A 21504-nucleotide genomic window follows, 5' to 3' on the forward strand; every position below is an offset into this window, starting at 1 on the left:
GTTTCCCTCATTCTGTATGTTGAGTGGAAGAGGAAAGGAAATGACTACTAGTGATATAAGGTACCCACTGCCACACACCATACAATGGCTTGTGGAGTATGTATGTAGATGTAAATGTAACTGTAGACCTGCATATAAACATCTGGTACCATATATATCCAGAAACTTACCAAGGGCATGCTGAATCCACGCCTTTGCAGAATTGCTGCTGTGTTGGATTCCAAAAATAGACCAACATGGGGAAATCTCTTACCGAACTGCCAAAATTTTTCTTAACATTTGATGAAAGAATAAGTTTTCAAGCCAATGATAATACACAAAACAAACAACAGCCTCCAAAATACCACTCAGGAATACCAAATATCTAGTGAGTACAAACTTATTTCTAATTCATGCCTAATATTCTGTATTGGCTACACTGGTAGAACTTTTACAAAAAGATTTTAAAACATATAGGTGTACTGTCTCAAGAACAGAAATAAATCCAGTTTTGTTTCACATCTTGCTCAATACAAAAAATCTACAAAACATAGTAGAGAACCTTCATGTACTCCATTTTACCAATACAGACATATACAGTTACCAGACAAATACAAATTTATATCAAAACATATCAGATTATATTCTCAATGCACAGACCAAACTGACAAACAATTTTTTTTCCGTTCAAAACCTCTGATTACCCAAATACAGGTAACGTAGTTAGAAGTTAATCATTTCTCTTAAATTGTAAGCCAGTAGCCTCACAAATAATTATGCCTCTAATTTAAGCATGTAGCGTTAACAATCCTGTTTTTAATGGTTGTGGCCATACAACCATAATATGGAAAGGATAGATTGCTACTCGCCACTTAGAGGAGATACATATACAATGAGAAAAATGCTAGAAATATTTCCACACTTGGACAAAGTACACCTCCAAAAGTAGAAAATCCACATATATTCACACAAGCACAACTCATGTACATGTGGCCCCTTTCATCACAGTAAATACAAAAATGATAATTTTTCTGTTTTAGCTCTGAGCTCTGTCAGGGTTTCATTTGTGAGACAAGATGTGGCCTCATCTGTAAAGACAACTTTACAGAAACCAAACTTAGACGTGGTTGACAAGTTCTGCTCAGAAAATTGGGCAAGTATTCTATTGTAGGCTACTTTCTTAAAGGATACCTTATCTCTGTTTTTATAGATGGTGTTACTAGTATGTATGGGAGCCAAAAATCCAAGGAAACATGCCATGAATAATAGATAGATTTACTGTGTAAGGTAACTCAGTAGTTAAGGCATTGTGGCTATAGTCTTGTTTAAGGAGGTTCAAATTCCTGTCCGACCAAGCATATGTTATGGTGAATAGCAGGGTGACTACTTTGAAATGGATACACGCCATCCCCTTCACAACTGCTTAAGACGAAAACATGTGGAGAATTTGTAGATGAGAGGTACTAAGAAAACAAAAATCAGAATACTTGACAATACGTGCAAAACAGGTCACTCTCATTTGTTGCCTGTTTTTAAGAGTCACTAATTTGCCACTTATATTCTGGTTGGCCATATTTTGAGGTTTTCTCAGCTACTGAAGCAGCAGCTCTGATTCTGAGTGTCTGAATTTCTATGTCCGCCACAGCATGTTACAGCCAAATTTACTACAATTTACATTATTACATTTTATTATGTTGGTCCTCATTGTATTTTTAGCATTAGAATTTAATATAAATATTGAATTTTTTGGACAGATGGCATTGAAAACCCTCTATTTGGTGTTGAAGAAAAGGAATTCTTCAGAGAAAAGTACAAGGGACTGGTTCAAAAAGTACTGAAACAACATTTATATAAGTGGCAGTCCATAGAGTATGATAAAACAAAATCACTTGTGTACTTGATTGGAAGGTCAGCTGCGGAATATGCTGTTTTGTTCAGAATAATGAAAGAGATATCTAAAAGAGTTCCTGAATTCCAACCAAAGTCACTATTAGATTTTGGATCTGGTGTTGGGACAGCCATTTGGTAAGTACTATAATTCCAGTTTATAAATATGATAGTTGCATATTTCATTTAATTATCAGTATGAATTATCTGGGAAAATGAAGTAATTTGTCCACACTTCAAAGCCGTGCCATTAGCAGTGTGTTGTCATCCGCAAGAATGTGCTGCAAAAAGGCAATACTGTGAACTTAAGATAGAGCCCACCATGGGCGAGTGCCTGTTTAAACCCTGCCATGCTGTGCTCATGCTCAATCACGTTATTACTGCCTGCATATATTTGCCTTATCTTACTGTGTTCACTTTATGTTATGTTGGTTGGTTTACATGCTACAGTCTAATAAAATTGTACTAATAATCTTGGGCATATTGTGTGTTGTCCAAGTTACAACGCAAGTGATGACTAGTGTGGGATTGTTCTCCATGCGGTTTTCAGTCATCTGTTGCGTTTGTCTGATTACTGATGAGCTTTTATGCCAGCTGGTTGATCAGCAAGGGGTTCGTACTGTGATGTTGCGGCATCTCAGTCCACAGCAGGAGGTGCTCGTGACAGTGCAACACAATGAAACCCAGGTATTGCAAATGCCTGCCTCTGATTTGGCCAGTTCGGATCCATCTTAACCTGTGTCACCTGCCACATTGTCCCTTGCAACTCGTGTTTTGCCTGTCACTACTCTGGTCATGTATCTGCCACTGTTTCCAGCTTACAATGAGCCTGTTGAAGAATTGGAAGCCTATGGAAAATGGTTGTGGAAGCATTCTCATGCATTTGGATTTACTGATATCACCTTATGCTGTGATTTCTTCTTATATTGATTATCAGCTTGTGTGTATCAACTTCTTTGCCAACTGGCCCCCCTGCAGAATCCATCTTCACTCTCTTTTGATAACATGTGCGACCTGTTTTAAAAATATTACTGTAAATGGATGCATGTCATTGTTGCTCAGGTTGAGTTCTGTCAATGTAAGAAAGCAGCTGAACTTCTTGGTGTCAGATTTTCAGCATGTTAGAGCCATTCCATTATTCCATGAATACCAAATAATAGCCAGATCCACATCCAAGGCAAATCCCTTCTAATGAAGATTTCAGTTGCCTCTCTTAGCACCATCGAGGTGTACCATGCTAAGGCTAGCCACACACTGCGTGCTGTTCACACAAAGGAGCCGCTCAGTTTTACTGCCAAACCCACCTTTTACATCTCGTCATGCTACTTTCATTGCAGATGGATTTTCCTATAGCATTTACATGTTACAAATACAACTGCCTTAAGCATCAACCAGCTTTTAACAAACATACTTCTTTCATAAACATATTCATATTATAATAATTTAAAATTTCAACATATTCTTTTACTTTTTTCATATATACATTACGAAACTCTAATTTTCTTGCCATACATCAAGGAGTTCAAACAACACAGAATGCACACTTCATAAATTGCAGATATGCAGTTACTTAAAATAACCTATTCCTAATCGATATAAGTGTTACACTGCATCTCTTGTGGCCTGGCCAGGTACGCCAACCTGTGTAGCCGTCATCCTGTTTCCGGGCCGGGGTGGCTGTCTGGGCGCAAAGGTTTGCTCGTCCCCAAAATGGATTCACACTGTCATCTCCCAATGCTGCGGCCACTGTCTCTGTGACATCCATACAGAGGAGGGTCTCTGTGCATGTCATGTTGGATGCATCATGGAGACATCTTACAGCATTTTTGCATGCACCAGTGACCATTTGCCAGTAGCGACCATACTGATGGGGGACGGAACACCCTCCCATGAGAGCTCCTTACCATCATTTTGGCCAGCATGGGAACACAATGCAGTGCACACATTGCCATCTGTGGCGATCACTCACCCTAGCCATAAATACATCCTGCCTTTTGCAATATCCAGGAGACCATCATGAGTCGCCGTGATTTCAGTGTAATTATTGTCTCTGAATAAAAGTGTCATTCCTGTTCTTCTCTTTGTCTATTTCTTTCATTTACCTTCTGTACTATACTGTAGCAGTTCTTTCTACATATGGCCCAAGTTTCATGAGCTGTGTTAGTTGGCAGTGACACATTATGCAAAAGTTACTTTCATCCTTTAGTTTTGCAAACCAGTGTCAGGAAGGTCATGCTGTTGTAAATATCAGAACTGGTTTTATGAACAAGCTAGAATTTCTGATGGAGAATCTTGAAAATATTGTGTATATACCTGTTGTTATTTCTGACATAGATTCTAATTACAGTATTAACATAGAAAACCATGTAACAAATTTTATTGATAGAATTTTTAATTTTAGGGCTGTTAATTCAGTCTGGAGAGAGACCATGAAGGAATATTTTTGTGTGGATTCCTCCCGTGATATGAATGAAATTTCAAGTCTTATTGTGAGAGATGGAAATGCTAACAAAGATCTTCCAAAAGGAATCTTTTATCGACAGTTTCTGCCAGCCTCACACACAGTAAGGAGAAGATTTATATATTTTTTCTAATATTTAAACCATCTTTTGTGTAAAGAAATTATAGAGTATGAAGGATTTTCATAGGTATTGTAATTAATGTTTGCAAGAAAATGAGAGCTATATAAATAAGTGCCACAGTTAAATGATCTAGTGCAGATGTGTGTGTGTGTGTGTGTGTGTGTATGTTTATGTGTGAAGGTGAGGTACTGCATGTAAACTGATGTGACAAAAAAGTCATGGAATACCTCCTAATATCATGTCAGACCTCCTTTTGCGTGATATGATGCAGCAACTCGGCATGGCATGGACTCAGCGAGTCATTGGAAGCCCCTGCAGAAATATTGATCCATGCTGCTTCTATAGTCATTCACAATTGTGCAAGTGTTGCCAGCACTTGATTCTGTGCACGAACTGACCTCTCGATTACATCCCATAAATGTCCAAAAGGAGTAATGTTGGGCGATCTGGCTGGCCAAATCATTTCCTCAAATTGTCCAGAATGTCGTTCAAATCGGTTATGAACAGTTGTGACCCAGTGACATGGAATATTGTCATCTATAAACATTCCATTATTGTTTGGAAACAGAAAGTTCCTGAAGTGCTGCCAATGCTCTCCAAGTAGTCAAACATAACAATTCCCAGAATGAGATTTTCACTCTGCAACGGAGTGTGTGCTGATATGAAACTTCCTGGCAAATTAAAACTGTGTGCCGGACCGAGACTCGAACTCTGGACATTTGCCTTTTGTGGGCAAGTGCTCTACCATCTGAGCTATCCAAGCACGACTCACAACCTGTCCTCACAGCTTCAGTTCTGTCAGACGAGGTACTGGCAGTATTGAAGCTGCGAGGATGGGTCGTGAGTCGTACTTGGGTAGCTCAGATGGTGGAGCACTTGCCCGCAAAAGGCAAATGTCCGGAGTTTGAGTCTCGGTCCAACACACAGTTTTAATTTGCCAGGAAGTTTAATAACCATTTCCAGTCAAAGATTACAAAGGGCAGCTCCGACAATACACTGTCCTTTTATACATTGTGTACACAATACTACCATATATTTGCATATCGCTAACACGTGACTTTTGTCATTTCAGTGTATGCAGGCTGAACATTGTTTGCGGATGCTAAGGTAAGCAAAGTAAAGCAAAGCAAAACTATTTGTTCTGGCCCTGATGGGCCAACCGGGACTGATCGACCACTGTGTCATCCTCTGGCAGTCATCATTGTATGTGGTTCAGAGGAACATGGGATCATCATTCCACTCTCCTGCCTGTTGTTGGCTTTATTTGTCTTGGAACTGTTGCTTCTCACTCAAGTAGCCCCACAGTTGGCATCACAAGGCTGTGAGTGCACCCTGTTCCAGTCCTCTCACCAAGGAAATATCCCTGGCAGTACTGTGAACTGAAGCTGTGTCTTCCACATAGCAGCCAGAAATGCTGAGAACTGAACAGCAGAGGTGGACTGAATATCATGTGGTGTTCAGTTAAATGCTTTGCTTTGCTCACCTTGAAATCCACTAGCGATATTGAGTCTGTATGTATGTGAATAGCTCTTTTATGTGGTATTGACTTATCCACTCTATCACTTTTCAGTGAAGACTGTCATTGCAGGTACATGTAATAATTGTTGCAGATGTGTACTGTTTTGTTAGTCTAAATGGGTTCCATTGTTTTAAATAGGAGACAGTTTGTGTAATCAGATAATGTATTGCTAATCTAAGTTGATTGTTGAGTATTTACCATCAGGACATATAATTCAAAATAGTGCCAGTAGACAAACAGTGGAAGAGTGTGATGAGTGAAAATAGCACCCAGTGTTGTATGTGATGGCAGTTGTTTGCAGTTAACAGAATACTTTTTATGAGATGGTAGTGTTAATCTCTTTGTACACCATCAGCTATTAAAGAATTTAAAAAAAAAAAAAAAAAAAAAAAAAGAACTTGGAAAGAAGATGCATAATACATTGTTGGTGGGCAGATAGGATCTTTTTCATCTCTTATTGTTTTCCTATTTTTGAAGTCCAATTTTGTTCAGTGAATAACTTTCAGTTGTGCCTGGCAGTTATATTGATATGCTCCTTTCTAACAGTAATGTGGCAGTATAGGTAGCTTTTTGTGATAATACCTTTATAGTGCCTCTACACTCTTATAATTGGATGTATTCTTGTGGAAAGAGAGGTAGACATACCTAGTGGCATGTAGCAGCCCTTTCTTTTGTAATGTTAGCAGTGGTAGATCATGGCATGGACAATATGAAATATCAAAGTTGTTGGGGATCCATCCAGATCCCTGATGCCGTAATCGCTATCCCCAGCTCAGGGAAATTGGTATGACGGGGTCTTGAACAAATATTCAAATGTCCGTCATGTGTTGCTGAAACCTATCTGACACAATTGAGATGCAACTGAGTGGTGCACTTTCTGCTGAAGGTGGAGGTCTCCACAAGTGAACAAACAGTTGTATGTTATCAGACAGATGGTTCCCATGACCATACTCAGTTTGTGGTAACAAAAACATGTCAGGGGCTCCATTCCATCTTGTGTAAACATTATCCATACAAGATTAACCTCACTATAAGCCTTAATGGTACTTTGTTACCAAGCAGGATTAGCCACGTGATATGGTTTTTGATGTACTTGTACTTTGCCATCAGTGTGTAGCAACATTTTACCATAGCTTTTCAGTCTAGTCAACCTTCTTAGATCATAAAAAAAAAGAATGATGAGTGGTACATCATCTGACAGCTTCCTAGTCACTTGACATGCCAAACCATTTCATTCATTTTGCAACAGGAGCTGTCCATCTCCAACACCACACCTACCTCTAGTTCATTTGCTTATGAGTGTTTTGGATTAAGCTTTTCAAACTTGGAAGGAGACCATTGTGTTGTGTAAAAGCCATTCTCAGAGCACATAGACAATAGATTACATGGAAACTGTAGATATTCAGTCAGAGTGTCCTGGTTATTTGAGAGATACAGACTATCACTTGTAATCTGCTGTTAGTGTAATAGTTAATCCAGGAACTTGCACCTACTGTGATGCATATGTACAGGATAGATATTTGCTAGTTCTTGTGTATGTCAATATTGATTCATCCATAAAAGTGATAATCATCTGTGACATGTTTATCATCACACATAACTCTTGTATCATATGTAATGAAAATAATCATTTCATTTTATTATTGCCACCACCACTACCACCACCAACACCACAACCACCACCACAAACTTCCAGACAGTTCCATAATTTTTTTTTCCATTTTTCAGTCCCTTCTAATAAGATATTTTTATTTTTATGAGTACTTTGTTAAGCATTCTGTGTTTCATTTTTTTCTATAGATTTTCCCTTTTCACAGATAAAATTTGATATTGTTATCAGTGCCTACTCTTTACTGGAGTTGCCTTCAACAGAAGTAAGGTTGGAAACAGTCCGTAATCTGTGGAGCAAGGCACTAAGGTACATTGTATTTGTGGAACAAGGGACAAATGCTGGCTTTCAGGTAAGTGATAATTTTGTTCCATTACATGTCCACAATGCCACTGTTCTGTAAATGTGAGTCAGGTGGTGCAGAAGGAAGACTCTGAGCTCATATGTGGGAGGACAGCAGTTCAAATCGTCATCCAGATTTAGGTTTTCCATGATTTACTGGAATCATTTAAGATGCATGCCAACATCGTTCCTCTGAAAAGGACATGGCTGATTTCCTTCCCCATATTTTCCCAAACCAGACTTGTGCTCTGTCTCTAATGATCACATAATTGATGGGACTGCTGTTCATTGTTTTTGTTTTCCTTGTGGAAGAGTCATCAGATACTGTTATAGTATTTTATTGCTTTTTACTATTGTTGTCTGCCCTCTGGTGAATCAACTACAAAATTGCTATAGGCAGGTTACTAGCAATGGTGAAGATAATTTCTTGAACTATCAGTTTTCGACCTTTGTCATTGTCCTGTGTAATGTCTGTTTCTTCATCTTATTTTATGTGCACAATATATTCCATTGTATTTGACTCTGATGTGAATTGTTAAGGAATAAAGTGAAACACTTCAGTTTTCCATCTTGCCATTTTTTTTTCTTATCAAATACCTCATGATATATAGGTAGACAGTTGATACATAAGTTAGTTGCTCATACAGGTACACAGCCAAAAGTATTGAGCGCCCTAGATATTTTGCACATGTGCAATGTATGTAACTGTAATTAAACTCATTGCTTTGAAAATTAGTTTGTTGGGATCAAAAAGGACAAAAACAATGATCCACCTCAAAACCAACAATAAAACATCTGGTGCACTAAAATTTGTCATTTGAGTGATTTTCTGTGTACTAATCAGTTTGCTACATTCACCCGTTGTGAACACATATCACTAATCTGGTGCTCTTTTCTGTTTAGATTTGTGACATCAGTGATACTGCTGGATTATGCCTAAAAGAAACGTACTTAGTTTAGAAAAATTGGTGCAGATAAAGCACTTGCATGAGCAAGGGAAATCACAGGTAGAGATTTCGAAAACTGTGAAATGTTCACACCAATCTGTACAATATGCTATTGAGCGTTTTGCCATGAATGAGTCGCATGTTAATAGGCCAAGAACTGGGTGCAAGTGGATCAAAACAAACTGTGAGGACTGAATGATAGTGAGAGAGTCATTAAAAAATAGGAACAAATCCTCGTTAGACTTCGGTGCTGAGTCGTCTAAAAGTTTTAACAAAACGATATCTGCTCACACTGCTCGTAGATTACTTCAAGAAGTTGGTCTAAAAGGCTGTAAAGTCAGGAAGAAGTCATGGCTCTCTGACAAGAATAGAAAGGCACAGTATGAGTGGTCTCTAAAACACTAAATGTTCACCGAACAAGATTGGTCAAATATCATGTGGTCTGAGGATGCATACATTCAGGTAGGTTTGTCAACTTGATGCTGTAACAACACATACCAATTTGGATAGAAAACAAAAGGCATTAATTTAAAAACACATGAATGAATTCTCTACAATATTTATTCACATTTCAGATTTTTGGGCCACCTGGTGTGATCTCCGTCTGTCACCAGATGAGCGAGGAATATAACCCAGAGTGTGTGGTACCTACTGTAAACACGGTGTAGGGAGTACCACGATGGGCTGCATGAGTGAGACAAATGGTCATAAGTGAAGGCCACATGGATCCCACAAAGTATATAGATGTCCTAGAGTCTGCTTTACTGCCCTCTTTTACAACTCTTTTGTGATACAAACATGGACGGCATTAAATTCCAGTGCGATAATGCAACCTGCCTTATATCTGACCACACAGTGACATGGCTGTAGGAAAATAGCATTGAGCTTCTGGACAGGCCTGCCCAATCACCAGACCTGAACTCCATAAAGCATTTAGGGGTTTATTGAAATGCAAAGTTAGGCGGCATACAATTAACTCAAAAGAAGAATTAAAAGACTGCCTGTATCTTGAGTGGAATGCCACAAGAGCCGAAGATTGTGAAAAGCTAGTGTGCTCTCAACCAAAAAGAATTTCTGCTGTAATAAGGGCCCGCCCAGCCCAACAGCGCTTAACTGCGGCAAGGCCATTTGGCTTTGTGTTACTAGTAAACATTATAAACTTGAACAAATTGTTTCTATTTATGTAATTTTATTATTTTTCACAAATCTCAAAGTTACCTAGGGTGCTCGGTACTTTTGGTCAAGTATGTATAACATCATTATAATTCTACATCTACATACATTCCACAAGCCACCAAACAGTGCGTGGTGGTGGGTGTCTTACACCACTGCTGATAATTCCCTTTCCTGTTCTGCTCACAAATGTAGTAAGGGAAAAATGACCATCTATTACTCTGTAAAAGCACCAGTGTCCCTTATCTTGTCTTTCCAGTACTTCTGCACAATGTTCGTTGTTGGCAGTAAAATCATGCTGCAGTGTATTGCAAATGCTGGTTCTCTAAATTTTGTCAGTAATGTTTCATGAAAAGAACATTGTCTTCCCCAGGGATTCCAATTTCAGTTCCTGCAGCATTTCCCTAGTACTTCTGTGTTCATCCAATTTGTTGTGGATCCAGAACACAAGAGCAATGCTCAAGAATGGCTGACATAAGTGTTCTACACATTATCTCCTTAATAGATGAGCTACAGTTTCCTAGAATTCCACCAATAAACCAAAGTTGATCATTTGCCTTCCATACAACCGATCTTGTAAGCTTGTTTCATTACATATTGCTCTGAAATGTTATGTGTACGTATTTCATAGATGTGACTGTCAAAGAACAAGATTGTTTTTTATAAAAGAAAACATGGTCCATTGTAGGCTGTAATGTAAATATTCTTTATTTAAATTTTTCCATTAGCTACTTTTGATCATAAGTAATTTTCAAACACATGCATGATGCCATGTAATACATAGTGTAATTATTAGATTCTTTTAGAATCCTGCCTCGGGCATGGATGTGTAGATGTCCTTAGGTTAGTTAGGTTTAAGTAGTTCTAAGTTCTAGGGGACTGATGACCACAGCAATTAAGTCTCATAGTGCTCAGAACCATTTGAACCATTTAGATTCTTTTAGTTTGTGTAAAAACCAGATGTCATATTACTTAATTACAATAGGACTGAATACTCATTAAAAAACGTTACAGCATCACATGTCTATGTGACATGTGGTGTTGAGTATTATTGATATGGATTCAATACTAATGTAATTATGGAGTATCAACAATTATATGAAAAGGATAGATTGCTGCTCACTGTAAAGATGACGTGTTGATTTGTAGAAAGGCAAAGGAAAGATTGTTATACATTTAGATTTTTCCCAAAGCCTTTTTCAGAAAAGAAAACACACAGACACATTTACACAAGCAAATTTCATTAAAAAAATTTAAAACGTTGTAGGTTAATAAAACCCTTCACAAAATAATAAAAACTGTACCTCCTGTCATCTGACATTTCTCTTTACTGCAGTACTGTAAATACTCATGAAGATAAAACATCTTAGCATACTACTCCTACTCTCATGGCCTTAATGTACATGGTGATGTGTGTGAGGTTTGTATAAATGCTGGTTGCCCACTCTTCTTCTTGCTCCTTCTCCCCACATTAGGGAATGCTACCACACCAGTGTCATTGAAGCCTTTGAAAGGACAAAAGTGCCCCACATGCACAATAATCTTATATGTAGGCAACTGCAGTTTGACATTTACTGGCAAGTGTCATTTTGATAATCTGGTACAGACACTGGTACCAGGTGATGAATCTCTCTGTTTTATTCTTTGGGGTGTACGAGCTTGTCAGCATTACCCATTGACTTACACAGTATTCTGGTAATTTAACATTACATTGTTGCATTTTTTCTTGTTGCTCAAGGACCTTGATGTTAGCTTTTTGTATCCACTTCCATATCTTCTTCACAAAATTCAGTATGGATTCTCCATTCATCGTGATTTCCCTAAATCACTCCAGGCAAATGCCGGGATGGTTCCTTTGAAAGGGCACGGCCGACTTCCTTCCCCGTCCTTCGCTAATCCTATGAGACCGATGACCTCGCTGTCTGGTCTCCTCTTCCAAAACCAACCAACCAATCTCCATTCATCCCCAAATTCAATTTGACCACTTCAAATGCTGAAGACATTTTTTCTACCAGACACCACCTATTATGGTACACGTCTGTGTTATAGGTTTTCAAATTATAAGCTGCAGCAGCAATAGAGTATGCCCACATGAGGCAAATGGGTAGTGGTAGAGTATGTCTGCTCAAGGCAGCTAGTCAGGTCTGGCGTGAACTTAGGAACCTCCAAGCAGTCGATGGAATTAAGCCGGCAGTTGGCCTTTCGCCTGGAAGACACCAGTTCAGCTCCCAGTGGCTCCTGAACTTAGGCCAGGAGGCAGTGCTGCAACTTAGTGAAGACAAGTGTCTAGCAGTGGCAGCTAGATGAGCAATTTCAGGACATTAACCGATGTGGAGTACGAGGGGCATTTGAAAAGTCCATGCAAAGTCCGAGAGATGTCACCACCAGCACGTATTGCAGTCATGTTTAGTTAGTAGCATCTTTGGAAAGAGCGCACACCAAGTTTCAGCCATATTGGTCTATTTCTTTGTGTTTAGAATTCGTGTGAATCAAGGAAGTCGAGCAATTGTCAAAAAATGGACGAAAAAGAATTTTGTGTGGTGATTAAACATTTCTTTATGAAAGGCAAAACGCCTCAGGAGACTAAATAAAAGCTTGATAAATATTACGGTGATTCTGTACCTTTGATTATAACAGTTTATAAGTGCTTCCAAAATTTTGTGGAGTGGCCATATGGATACAAGTGATGCTGAACGTTCTGGACGCCCTGTGGAAGGTTGCGACTCCAGAAATCATTGATAAAATCCATGATATGGTGATGGATGACAGAAGAGTTACGGTGCATCAGATTGCTAGTGCTGTGGGCATCTTGAATGAACGGGTACAGAATATTTTGCATAAACATTTGGACATGAGAAAGCTGTCCGCAAGATGGGTTCCGCGATTGCTCATGCTTGACCAAAAACAGAATCGTGTGAAGTGTTGCAAGGATAGTTTGAAGCTGTTCAGGAAGAATCTGCAGGACTTTTAAGAGTTGTTTCGTCACTGCGGATGAAACATGGATACATTACTATACTCCTGAGACCAAACTACAATCTAAAGAATGGGTTACCAAGGGAGAATCTGCACAAAAAAAGGCGAAGATCATTCCTTCGGCCAGAAAGGTTATGGCGACTGTCTTTTGGGATTCACAAGGGATAATTCTCATTGACTATCTGGAAAAGGGTAAAACTATTACAGGTGAATATTATTCATCTTTATTGGACCGTTTGAAAACCGAGCTGCAAGAAAATCGCCGGCTATTGGACCGCAAACAGTTCTTTTTCATCACAACAATGCACCAGCACACACCTCAGCAGTTGTTGTAGCAAAATTAATGGAAATAGGATTCCAACTTGTTTCACATCCCCACTATTCTCCAGACTTGGCTCCCTCGGACTACTGTTTGTTCCCCAATTTGAAGAAATGGCTGGCGGGACAAAGATTTTATTCAAACGAGGAGGTGATTGCAGCAACTAATAGTTATTTTGCAGAGTTGGACAATTGCTATTATTCAGAAGGGATCAACAAATTAGAACAGTGTTGGACTAAGTGTATAAGTCTAAAAGGAGAGTATGTCAAGAAATAAAAAAGGTTTACCCTAAACACGTTAGTAGTTTTTATTTTTGCACGGACTTTTCAAATGCCCCTCGTACTTCCGGTAGCTGACTGCAGGTGATAACTGATACTGACTGGCTAAAACAGGCAGCATTTATACCATCTTGGCCTGTTACCAATTTTGAAGAAGCACTGTTTCCATCAAGTAAGCTACAACAGAGCCGCAATGCAGGGACTGGTCATGCAGCAGTCAGGTCACCATTGCCACAGTGGCTTCTGTCTTTCTGCTGTGTCAGTAGCATTACAGCTCGACTAGGCCGAAGAGGTGCAGCAATTTCTCCTACTGCACCCCCTGCGGGTCCAGGGGTAAGAATAGGCCCGAGGTATTCCTGCCTGTCTTAAGAGGCGACTAAAGTGAGTCTCACACATTTCGGCCTTTATGTGATGGTCTCCTGTAGGGTTTGACCTCCATATTTCAAAATTTTTCTGAAGAGCGATACAACTGGAGAAGGGCACCTTACATGGAGCATTGCGTCCATCTTGCATTGAGACCTTTAGCCAACTTTCTCATCATTACATTGCAGTCCCGCTCCTTCTCCATCTCTTGGGTGAGGTCACTTTCCTGGGGGTGTTTTCCACCATGCACAATGCATTACTGCTTTCTGTGCTGACAATGATAATGGACTTCTTTGCACCTGATATCCAGCACAGTAGCTAGTCCATTGTGGTGGGGCCGTCATGTACTCTGTTGGTTGTAGCCCCCTGAGAACACAGGGATCACTCTGCTCAAGCCTGTGCTATTAGCTCCTCATGTATGTCAAGGAGTAGATTCCCGTCAGCCTGGGACATCGGGACTCCTGGCAATGGCCATCCTGCCAAGTGGCCCTTGCTGAGGCTGGGTGGCACCCACGGGGAGGGCCCTTGGTCAGAGTGGGTGGCATCAGGGCAGATGACCCGCAATGAAGCATGGCATATCATCTCTTGTTGGTGGCCAGCTACCAGAAGTCTCTAAGCGTTCCAGGAATCAATTCAATGCGCAGAAGTACGACCTCTAATTGTTCCCCTCCCCGGTCTTACCATGGGAGGAATGAAAGGTTAAGGCTGGCAACAAAACTTACAAGAGCTGATGGGGAGTCTGTCATGATGATGAAGCCTCAGTTCTTTGTAGAGCCAGAGAAGCGTACCACTTCTTCGGCTCCTCTCACTTGGAACGGGTCCCTTCCTTCCCAGGTTTCTCCTAGTGGGAAGAATGATGCCCGCCAGTGGCTCAAGTGTCTAGAAGCAGCTGGTCGTAGGGCTTCATGATCCTCCTCAGTTCTGGAGACTGAATCCGTGAAGCCCTCCCAGCCAGCGAAACCAAAGGAGCCATGGGAGAAGTCAAAAAAGAAGATTCCTAAGACCAAGGAAATTGCAGTGGCACCCCCACCACCACTACCTACCAGCTCTGCATCTGAGGATCAGGTGGAGATTCTGGCATCCGTTGAGGACCTAGATCTTGCCTCTGCCTCAGATGCAATGGTTCTAGATTCAGGCTCTCCTTCAGTGGTGGTAGATGACCCGGTAGCGTAATCTGCCTCCTTGGTCCCTTCACGACTTTTCGGCTGTGGACGATGTCATCTTCAGTGGAATTGCAGTGGTTTTTTCCACCACCTTGCTGAGCTCCAACAACTTCTCAGCCTTCACCCTTTCTTCTGCATTGCTCTCTAGGAAACTTGGTTTATGGAAATGTGAATCCCTGCCCTCCATGGCTATCAGGGTTATTATAAGAATTAGGCAGCTTATGAGAGGGTATCTGGTGGAGTCTGCATCTACGTCCTTAACTCTCTTTACAGCGAGTGAGTCCTTCTTCAAATACCTTTAGAGGCTGTCGCTGTTAGGGTGTAGATGCCTCAGGCTGTTACTGTCTGCAGTCTCTATCTTCCACCAGATGGTGATATCCCACAGCATGCATTGGCTGCGCTAATAGCCCAACTGCCGCCGCCTTTTCTGTTACTGGTCGACTTTAATGCCCATAACCCTTTGTAGAGTGGATTGGTGGCAACAGGCCTAGGCACTGTCATTGAGCAAGTGTTGGCACAGCTTGACCTTTCTCTCTTAAATAATGGTGCCTCCACACATTTCAGTGTGGCGCATGGCATGTACTCAGCCATCGACCTTTCGGTCTGCAGCCCTGGTCTTCTACCATCCGTCCACTGGCATGTGCATGAAGACTTGTGCGATAGTGACCATTTTCTGATCTTTCTGTCACTGCTGCAGCGTCACTCTTGTAGCCGCCTCACCAGATGGGCTTTGAATAAGGCTGATTGGGACTCATTCACCTCCATTGCCACTATTGAGCCTCTTTCTCATGATGCCATTGATGTGGTGGTTCACATGGTCACCACCGGCACCATTTCTGCAGTGGAATCTGCAATTCCCTGTTCTTCTGGGGACCCTCGGCGGAGGACTGTGCCTTGGTGGTCACCAGAGATCGCTGAGGCGATTCGCGATGGCAGGTGAGCCCTCCAACGTCACAAGCGGCACCCGTCACTGGCCCACCTCATTACCTATAAGCGGCTCTGCGCCCGAGCCTGGTGCCTTATTCACCAACAGAAGCAGGAGTGCTGGGAAAGGTATGTCTCCACCATTGGCATCCGTACCTCTCCATCACAGGTTTGGGCCAAGATTAGGCAACTCTATGGCTGTCAGACCCCTGTCGGCGTACCTGGGCTTTTCCTGAATGGAGCAGTCTGTACTGAATCTGAGACGATTGCAGAACTTTTAGTGGAGCATTATGCTCAGAGTTCCGCTTCCAGTCCCTGAAGGGGTGGTTGGAACGTCAGAGCCTTTCATTCCATACGCGCCACCCTGAATCGTACAATGCTCCATTCAGTGAGTGGGAATACCAAAGTGCCCTAGCTGCTTGCCCTGATCCGGCTCCCGGGCCGGATCGCATCCACTATCAGATGCTCAAACACCTCTCGGTGAACTGCCAGCGACGCCTCCTTGACCTTTTCAGCCATATCTGTGTTGAGGGTGTGTTCCCATCACAATCGTGGGAAAGCATTGTCATCCCCGTGTTGAAAACTGGCAATGACCCACTGGAGGTGGACAGATTCCCTCCATTAGCCTAACCAACATTCCGTGCAAGTTGCTTGAACACAAGGTGAGCCGGAGGTTGAGTTGGCTACTTGAGTCTTGGGGCCTTCTGTTCTGGCTCCGTCTCAGGGTGGGTTCCGTAAGGGCTGCTCTGCCACCGATAATCTGGTCTGCCTGGAGTCTGCCATCCGTATGGCATTTGCCCGCCATCAGCATCTAGTAGTTGTCTTTTTTTTACATGCAGAAGGCATATGATACAACATGGTGACATCGTATCCTCACCACACTTCATGGCTGGTGTCTTAGGGGCCCACTCCCAATTTTTATTCAAAATTTTCTGTCGCTCCATTCCTCCCGCGTGCGAGTTAGTCCCTCCCCACCTCCCATAGTTCCTCCTGAGTCCAGGAGAATGGGGTCCCGCAAGGCTCTCTCTTGAGTGTCTGCCTCTTTTTAGTTTCTATCAGTTGGCTAGCTGCAGCTGTGGGAACATCCGTATCATCAGCTTTTTTGTATGCTGATGACTTTTGCCTGTACTATAGCTCCACTGGCATTGCAGTTGCTGAACGGCAGCTACAGGGCACTATCCGCAGGGCTCAGTCTTGGGCTGTCGCATATGGCTTTCAGTTCTTGGCTGCCAAAACTTGCATCATGCATTTCTGCCAGCATTGCACTGTCCACCCTGAGCCACGGCTTTATCTTGACAACGAACCTCTTGCCGTGGTGGAGACGCATTGGTTTTTGGGCTTGCTTTTCGATACCTGGTTGACTTGGCTACCTCATATTCGGCAGCTTAAACAAACTTGCTGGCGCCATCTTAACACTATTCATTGCTTGAGTCACACCAGCTGGGGTGCCGATCAGTTTACCCTTCTATGACTGTACCAGGCGTTGATTCAGTCCTGTCTAGATTATGGGAGCCTGGCTTACTGTTTGGCATCACCTTCTGCATTGTGGTTGCTTGACCCCATATTTCACTGCAGGATCCAACCCGCAACTGGAGCTTTCCACACAAGCCCTGTAAACAGCAGGCTTGTGGAGGCTGGTGTCCCTCGATTGCGGATCCAGCACCGACGACTACTGGCCGCTTATGCTGCACATGTTTGTAGCTTGCCTGGGCATCCAAATTACCTTCTCCTGTTCCCCAACTCGGTCGCCCATCCTCCCAAACGGCGGCCCCGGTCAGGGTGTACGATCGTGTTTTGTGTCTGGTCTCTTCTCTCTGGGCTTGAGTTTTTCCCTCTCCCACCTCTTTTCCAGGCCCATTTACATATACCCCACCGGTATGTGCTCCGCCCATGCCTTCGGCTGGATTTGGCACAGGGCCCAAAGGACTCAGTCCTTCCTGAGGCCCTCTGCCGCTTCTTTCTTTCCATCCTTGCAGCATTTCATGGCTCTGACATGGTCTGTACTGACAGTTCGATGGTTGCTGGTCAGGTTGGTTATGCTATCACTCTTGGGGATCATTCTGAACGACGCTCATTGCCGGACTGGCTGCATTGTTTTCACTGCAGAGCTGGTAGCCATCTGTTCCACCCTAGAGTATATCTGCTCCTGCTGAGGTGCGTCCTTTGTGATCTGTAGTGGCTCCCTGAGCGGTTTACGGGCTGTCAACCAGTGTTTTCCTCGTTCTCATCTGGTGATGGATATCCAGGAGTCCATCCATACTCTTGCCCCGGGTCATGTCGACATCCCGGGTAATGAATGTGTTGACAGGCTGGCCAAATAGGCTATCAGTGAACTGGCCCTGGAGATTGGCCTTTCGGAATGTGATCTCCAGTCAGTATTGTGGCAGAAAGTCCTTGGTACCTCGGGTGATGAATGGCGCACCCTGCCTTCACCCAACAACTTCGGGTTATCAAGGAAACTACAGGTGTGTGGCGCTCCTCCATGCGAGCCTCTCGCAAGGACTCAGTTGTTCTCTGCCGCCTATGCATTGGCCATACCTGGCTGACACACGGGCATTTATTGTGCCATGAGGACCTGCCTCTATGTCGCTGTGGATCAACAGTGACAGTGGTCCACATCTTGTTGGACTGTCCGCTTTTAACTGCACTCAGACAGACGTTTGCGCTGGCTTAGTTTTGAGTTTTATTCGAGCAGGGGGCTTTTATCGCTCAATCTGAGGGTTTGTCTCTTTTGTGCGTTGTGCCTGGCCTTTGGCCTACAGTTTTAGATTGGGGTTTTTAGTGTGTATCTTGGTGGGTGGCTTTTCCATTTTTGTTTCCATGGTCAGACAACCACTGTATACCTCTGTGTGCTTTTAATTCCTTGTTTTCTGGTCTTTGTCTCTGTCTTTCTTGTTCTGTGTCGTTCCTTCTTACCTCCGTTCCTTGTTTTTATTCCTTGTGGGTGTTTCATGGTCATGGACAAAGGGACCGATGGCCTTTGTAGTCTGGTCCCTTCAACCCCCACAAACCAACCAGCCATCTCCTGCTTGCAAGGCTTGATGGTGATTCTTGAGGTGTCAGCATAGTCCACTTGTGGTTTCTTATGCAAGACTGTTTATCCAGCCTGATGCTTTTTGTGTCAGCCTGTTGTGACATCTGTCCACTAACTCAGCCATGTCAAGTAAAGAAGCTGGGGCAAAACACACCATTTTTATACACAGAATTTGTGAAAGTGGATGTAAGAGCAAGTAGGGTTTACTGTTAAAATATTTAGTGGACTGCACTAAGCTTTGTAATGGCCATTTACTAAGCAACATGTACATTTATCTGAATGTGATGTATGGTTTAGACATGTTTTTTTTTAGCTATTCCCATGGCCATTTAGTTTTAACCCAGTTCTAGTGTTTCTAGTGTGTGCATGTTTCTTGAATAAATTGAAGTATTTCCTTTTTTGTGGTTCACACTTTGCAAATCCAAATTACAATCCATCCATACAACTATTCATTTATTATTTTGTTTCAGGTTGTAAATGAAGCAAGGGATTACATATTGCACCTTGCAGAAAATGCATCTGAAAGGCTTCCAATGCCCAAAGCCCATATATTTGCACCAGTGAGTTCACAATTTACATGAATTAATTTACTTATCTTCGCATTTTAGCTGAAAAGCTTTGGCAGTATTAAGCTTTTATCTTGTTAAATAAAATTGTGTATTTTATATATTACCTCCTTAAATTGTTATATTTGCATCTTATGTAACATTACTAACAAGAATTTAATTTTTGATAGAGATTACAGACACACAAAAAGATGATGTGATAGAGAACAGGAACACATGAGATCCACTTAAAGTAGGAGCTTGTGGGTCTAGGTACGGAAAAAATCTCAACTCTAACACTGGATTAGAGACAACAGTCACTATTGGTTACTGAAAAGACAATTATGTGACTTGTCATGTTGAAATTTTGTAAGGTTTCTGCACTTAATTCTCTTTGGTGCATACACTGATGAGTCAAAACATTATCACCATTTGCTCAATAGCTCTTTATGTCCATATTTTGACAGATGGTTGTGGGACCTCAGCTGTTCAATACAGAATGTAAAATCAAACAACTTTCAGCTTTCTAAATTTTCAAATTGTTATTTTATTGGGCTACCAGTTTCGGTGATACATTATGCCATTTCAGGCCCCGTGACTGGCATGTAGGAAGATTCCCACCTTTGGTCCAGTCAAAATAGGGGCCAGCATTCAATGACTAGTATCCATAGATTTTTGAGACAGCGATCACTTCAAACATCAGCTACCATTGGCAGGTGATGTTTGAAGTGATCGCTGTCTCAAAACTGTGTGGATACCAGTCATTGAATGGTGGCCCTAATTTTGACTTGCCTAGAGATGGGAATATTCCTAAATGTCGGTCAGGAGGATTGAAGATGATCACTGAAACTGGTAGCTTAATAATATAACAACTTGGAAATTTTGACAACTGAAGGCTGTTTGATTTGAAATTCTGTGCTTAATAGCTTGTTTGTCCATCGTTTGGAATGAAATACTTGATTGATTGTGGGTATCAAGGATCCTACACTTTGATGGTAAGTTTGTCAAGATATGTGGCATTAGATGTCTATGCACAGGTCATGTAACTCACATAAATAACAATATCAGAGAAGGATAGTTGCTACTCACCATATAGCGGAGATGCTGAATCACGATAGGCACAACAAAAAGATTCACACAATTATAGCTTTCGCCCATTAAGGCCTTTGTCAGCAGTACACACACACACACACACACACACATACACACACACACACACAAATGCTTTTAATCTGCTAGGAAGTTTCATAAAGGCTTGATGTCAGCTTGAGAGACTTCAAAAATGAGATAGATGATAGATGTTTGAAAAAATTGTGATTTGTCCAACTTATGTTTCAAACCGGTGGCCTGTAGCACTGTGACCAAGGCATAAAGGTTCTGCAGTTGTCCATCTGTGGAGGAACCTGAGATGACAATCAAGATAGTTAATGCACCCAGCACAGAGGCCATGAGTTGTTCCAAAAATTGTTGGAAAATAGCAGGGGGCACTAGCCTTGCTAAATGGCAAGTGCTGGTATTGATGTAACGTGAAGGGGTGTTCACTACGGGGTGCTCTTGGAATTATCATCCAGAGGTGGTTGCCATTAGGCTTTTGGAAAAATTTTTGGCCTGGGAACTAAGAGTTCCTCCTAACAGTGCAAGGGATAGATATCAATAATAGATTGTGAATTTACAGATCTCAAAATCATCACAGAGCCAAAGGTTGCTGTTAAGATTTTTGACAATTACCTACAGAGCAGGCTATTCAGTAAAAGAGACAGGAGTGATAACAATCATAGACATCATTCAATCTAGTTCCAGTTTGACTTGCTTCTCTAAAGCTATGGGGATTGGGTGAGCATGAAAGCAACAGGGTCACACCGACAGT

The 21504-nt window shown here is 41.9% G+C and overlaps 1 protein-coding gene across 2 annotated transcripts in view; it reads left to right on the top strand.

Annotated features, from left to right (window-relative positions):
* Nucleotides 1-21504, top strand: part of LOC126253260 (methyltransferase-like protein 17, mitochondrial) — a 108942-nt gene that overhangs the window by 42804 nt on the left and 44634 nt on the right. For both annotated transcript variants that reach the window (XM_049954479.1, XM_049954470.1), the window contains 4 exons: nucleotides 1734-2004; nucleotides 4268-4430; nucleotides 7785-7928; nucleotides 19563-19652. In XM_049954479.1, the coding sequence (XP_049810436.1) occupies nucleotides 1734-2004; nucleotides 4268-4430; nucleotides 7785-7928; nucleotides 19563-19652 (668 nt within the window). The remainder of the gene's footprint in view (nucleotides 1-1733; nucleotides 2005-4267; nucleotides 4431-7784; nucleotides 7929-19562; nucleotides 19653-21504) is intronic.

Source organism: Schistocerca nitens, chromosome 1 (genome assembly GCF_023898315.1).
Source record: "Schistocerca nitens isolate TAMUIC-IGC-003100 chromosome 1, iqSchNite1.1, whole genome shotgun sequence".
Classification (NCBI taxonomy): domain Eukaryota; kingdom Metazoa; phylum Arthropoda; class Insecta; order Orthoptera; family Acrididae; genus Schistocerca; species Schistocerca nitens.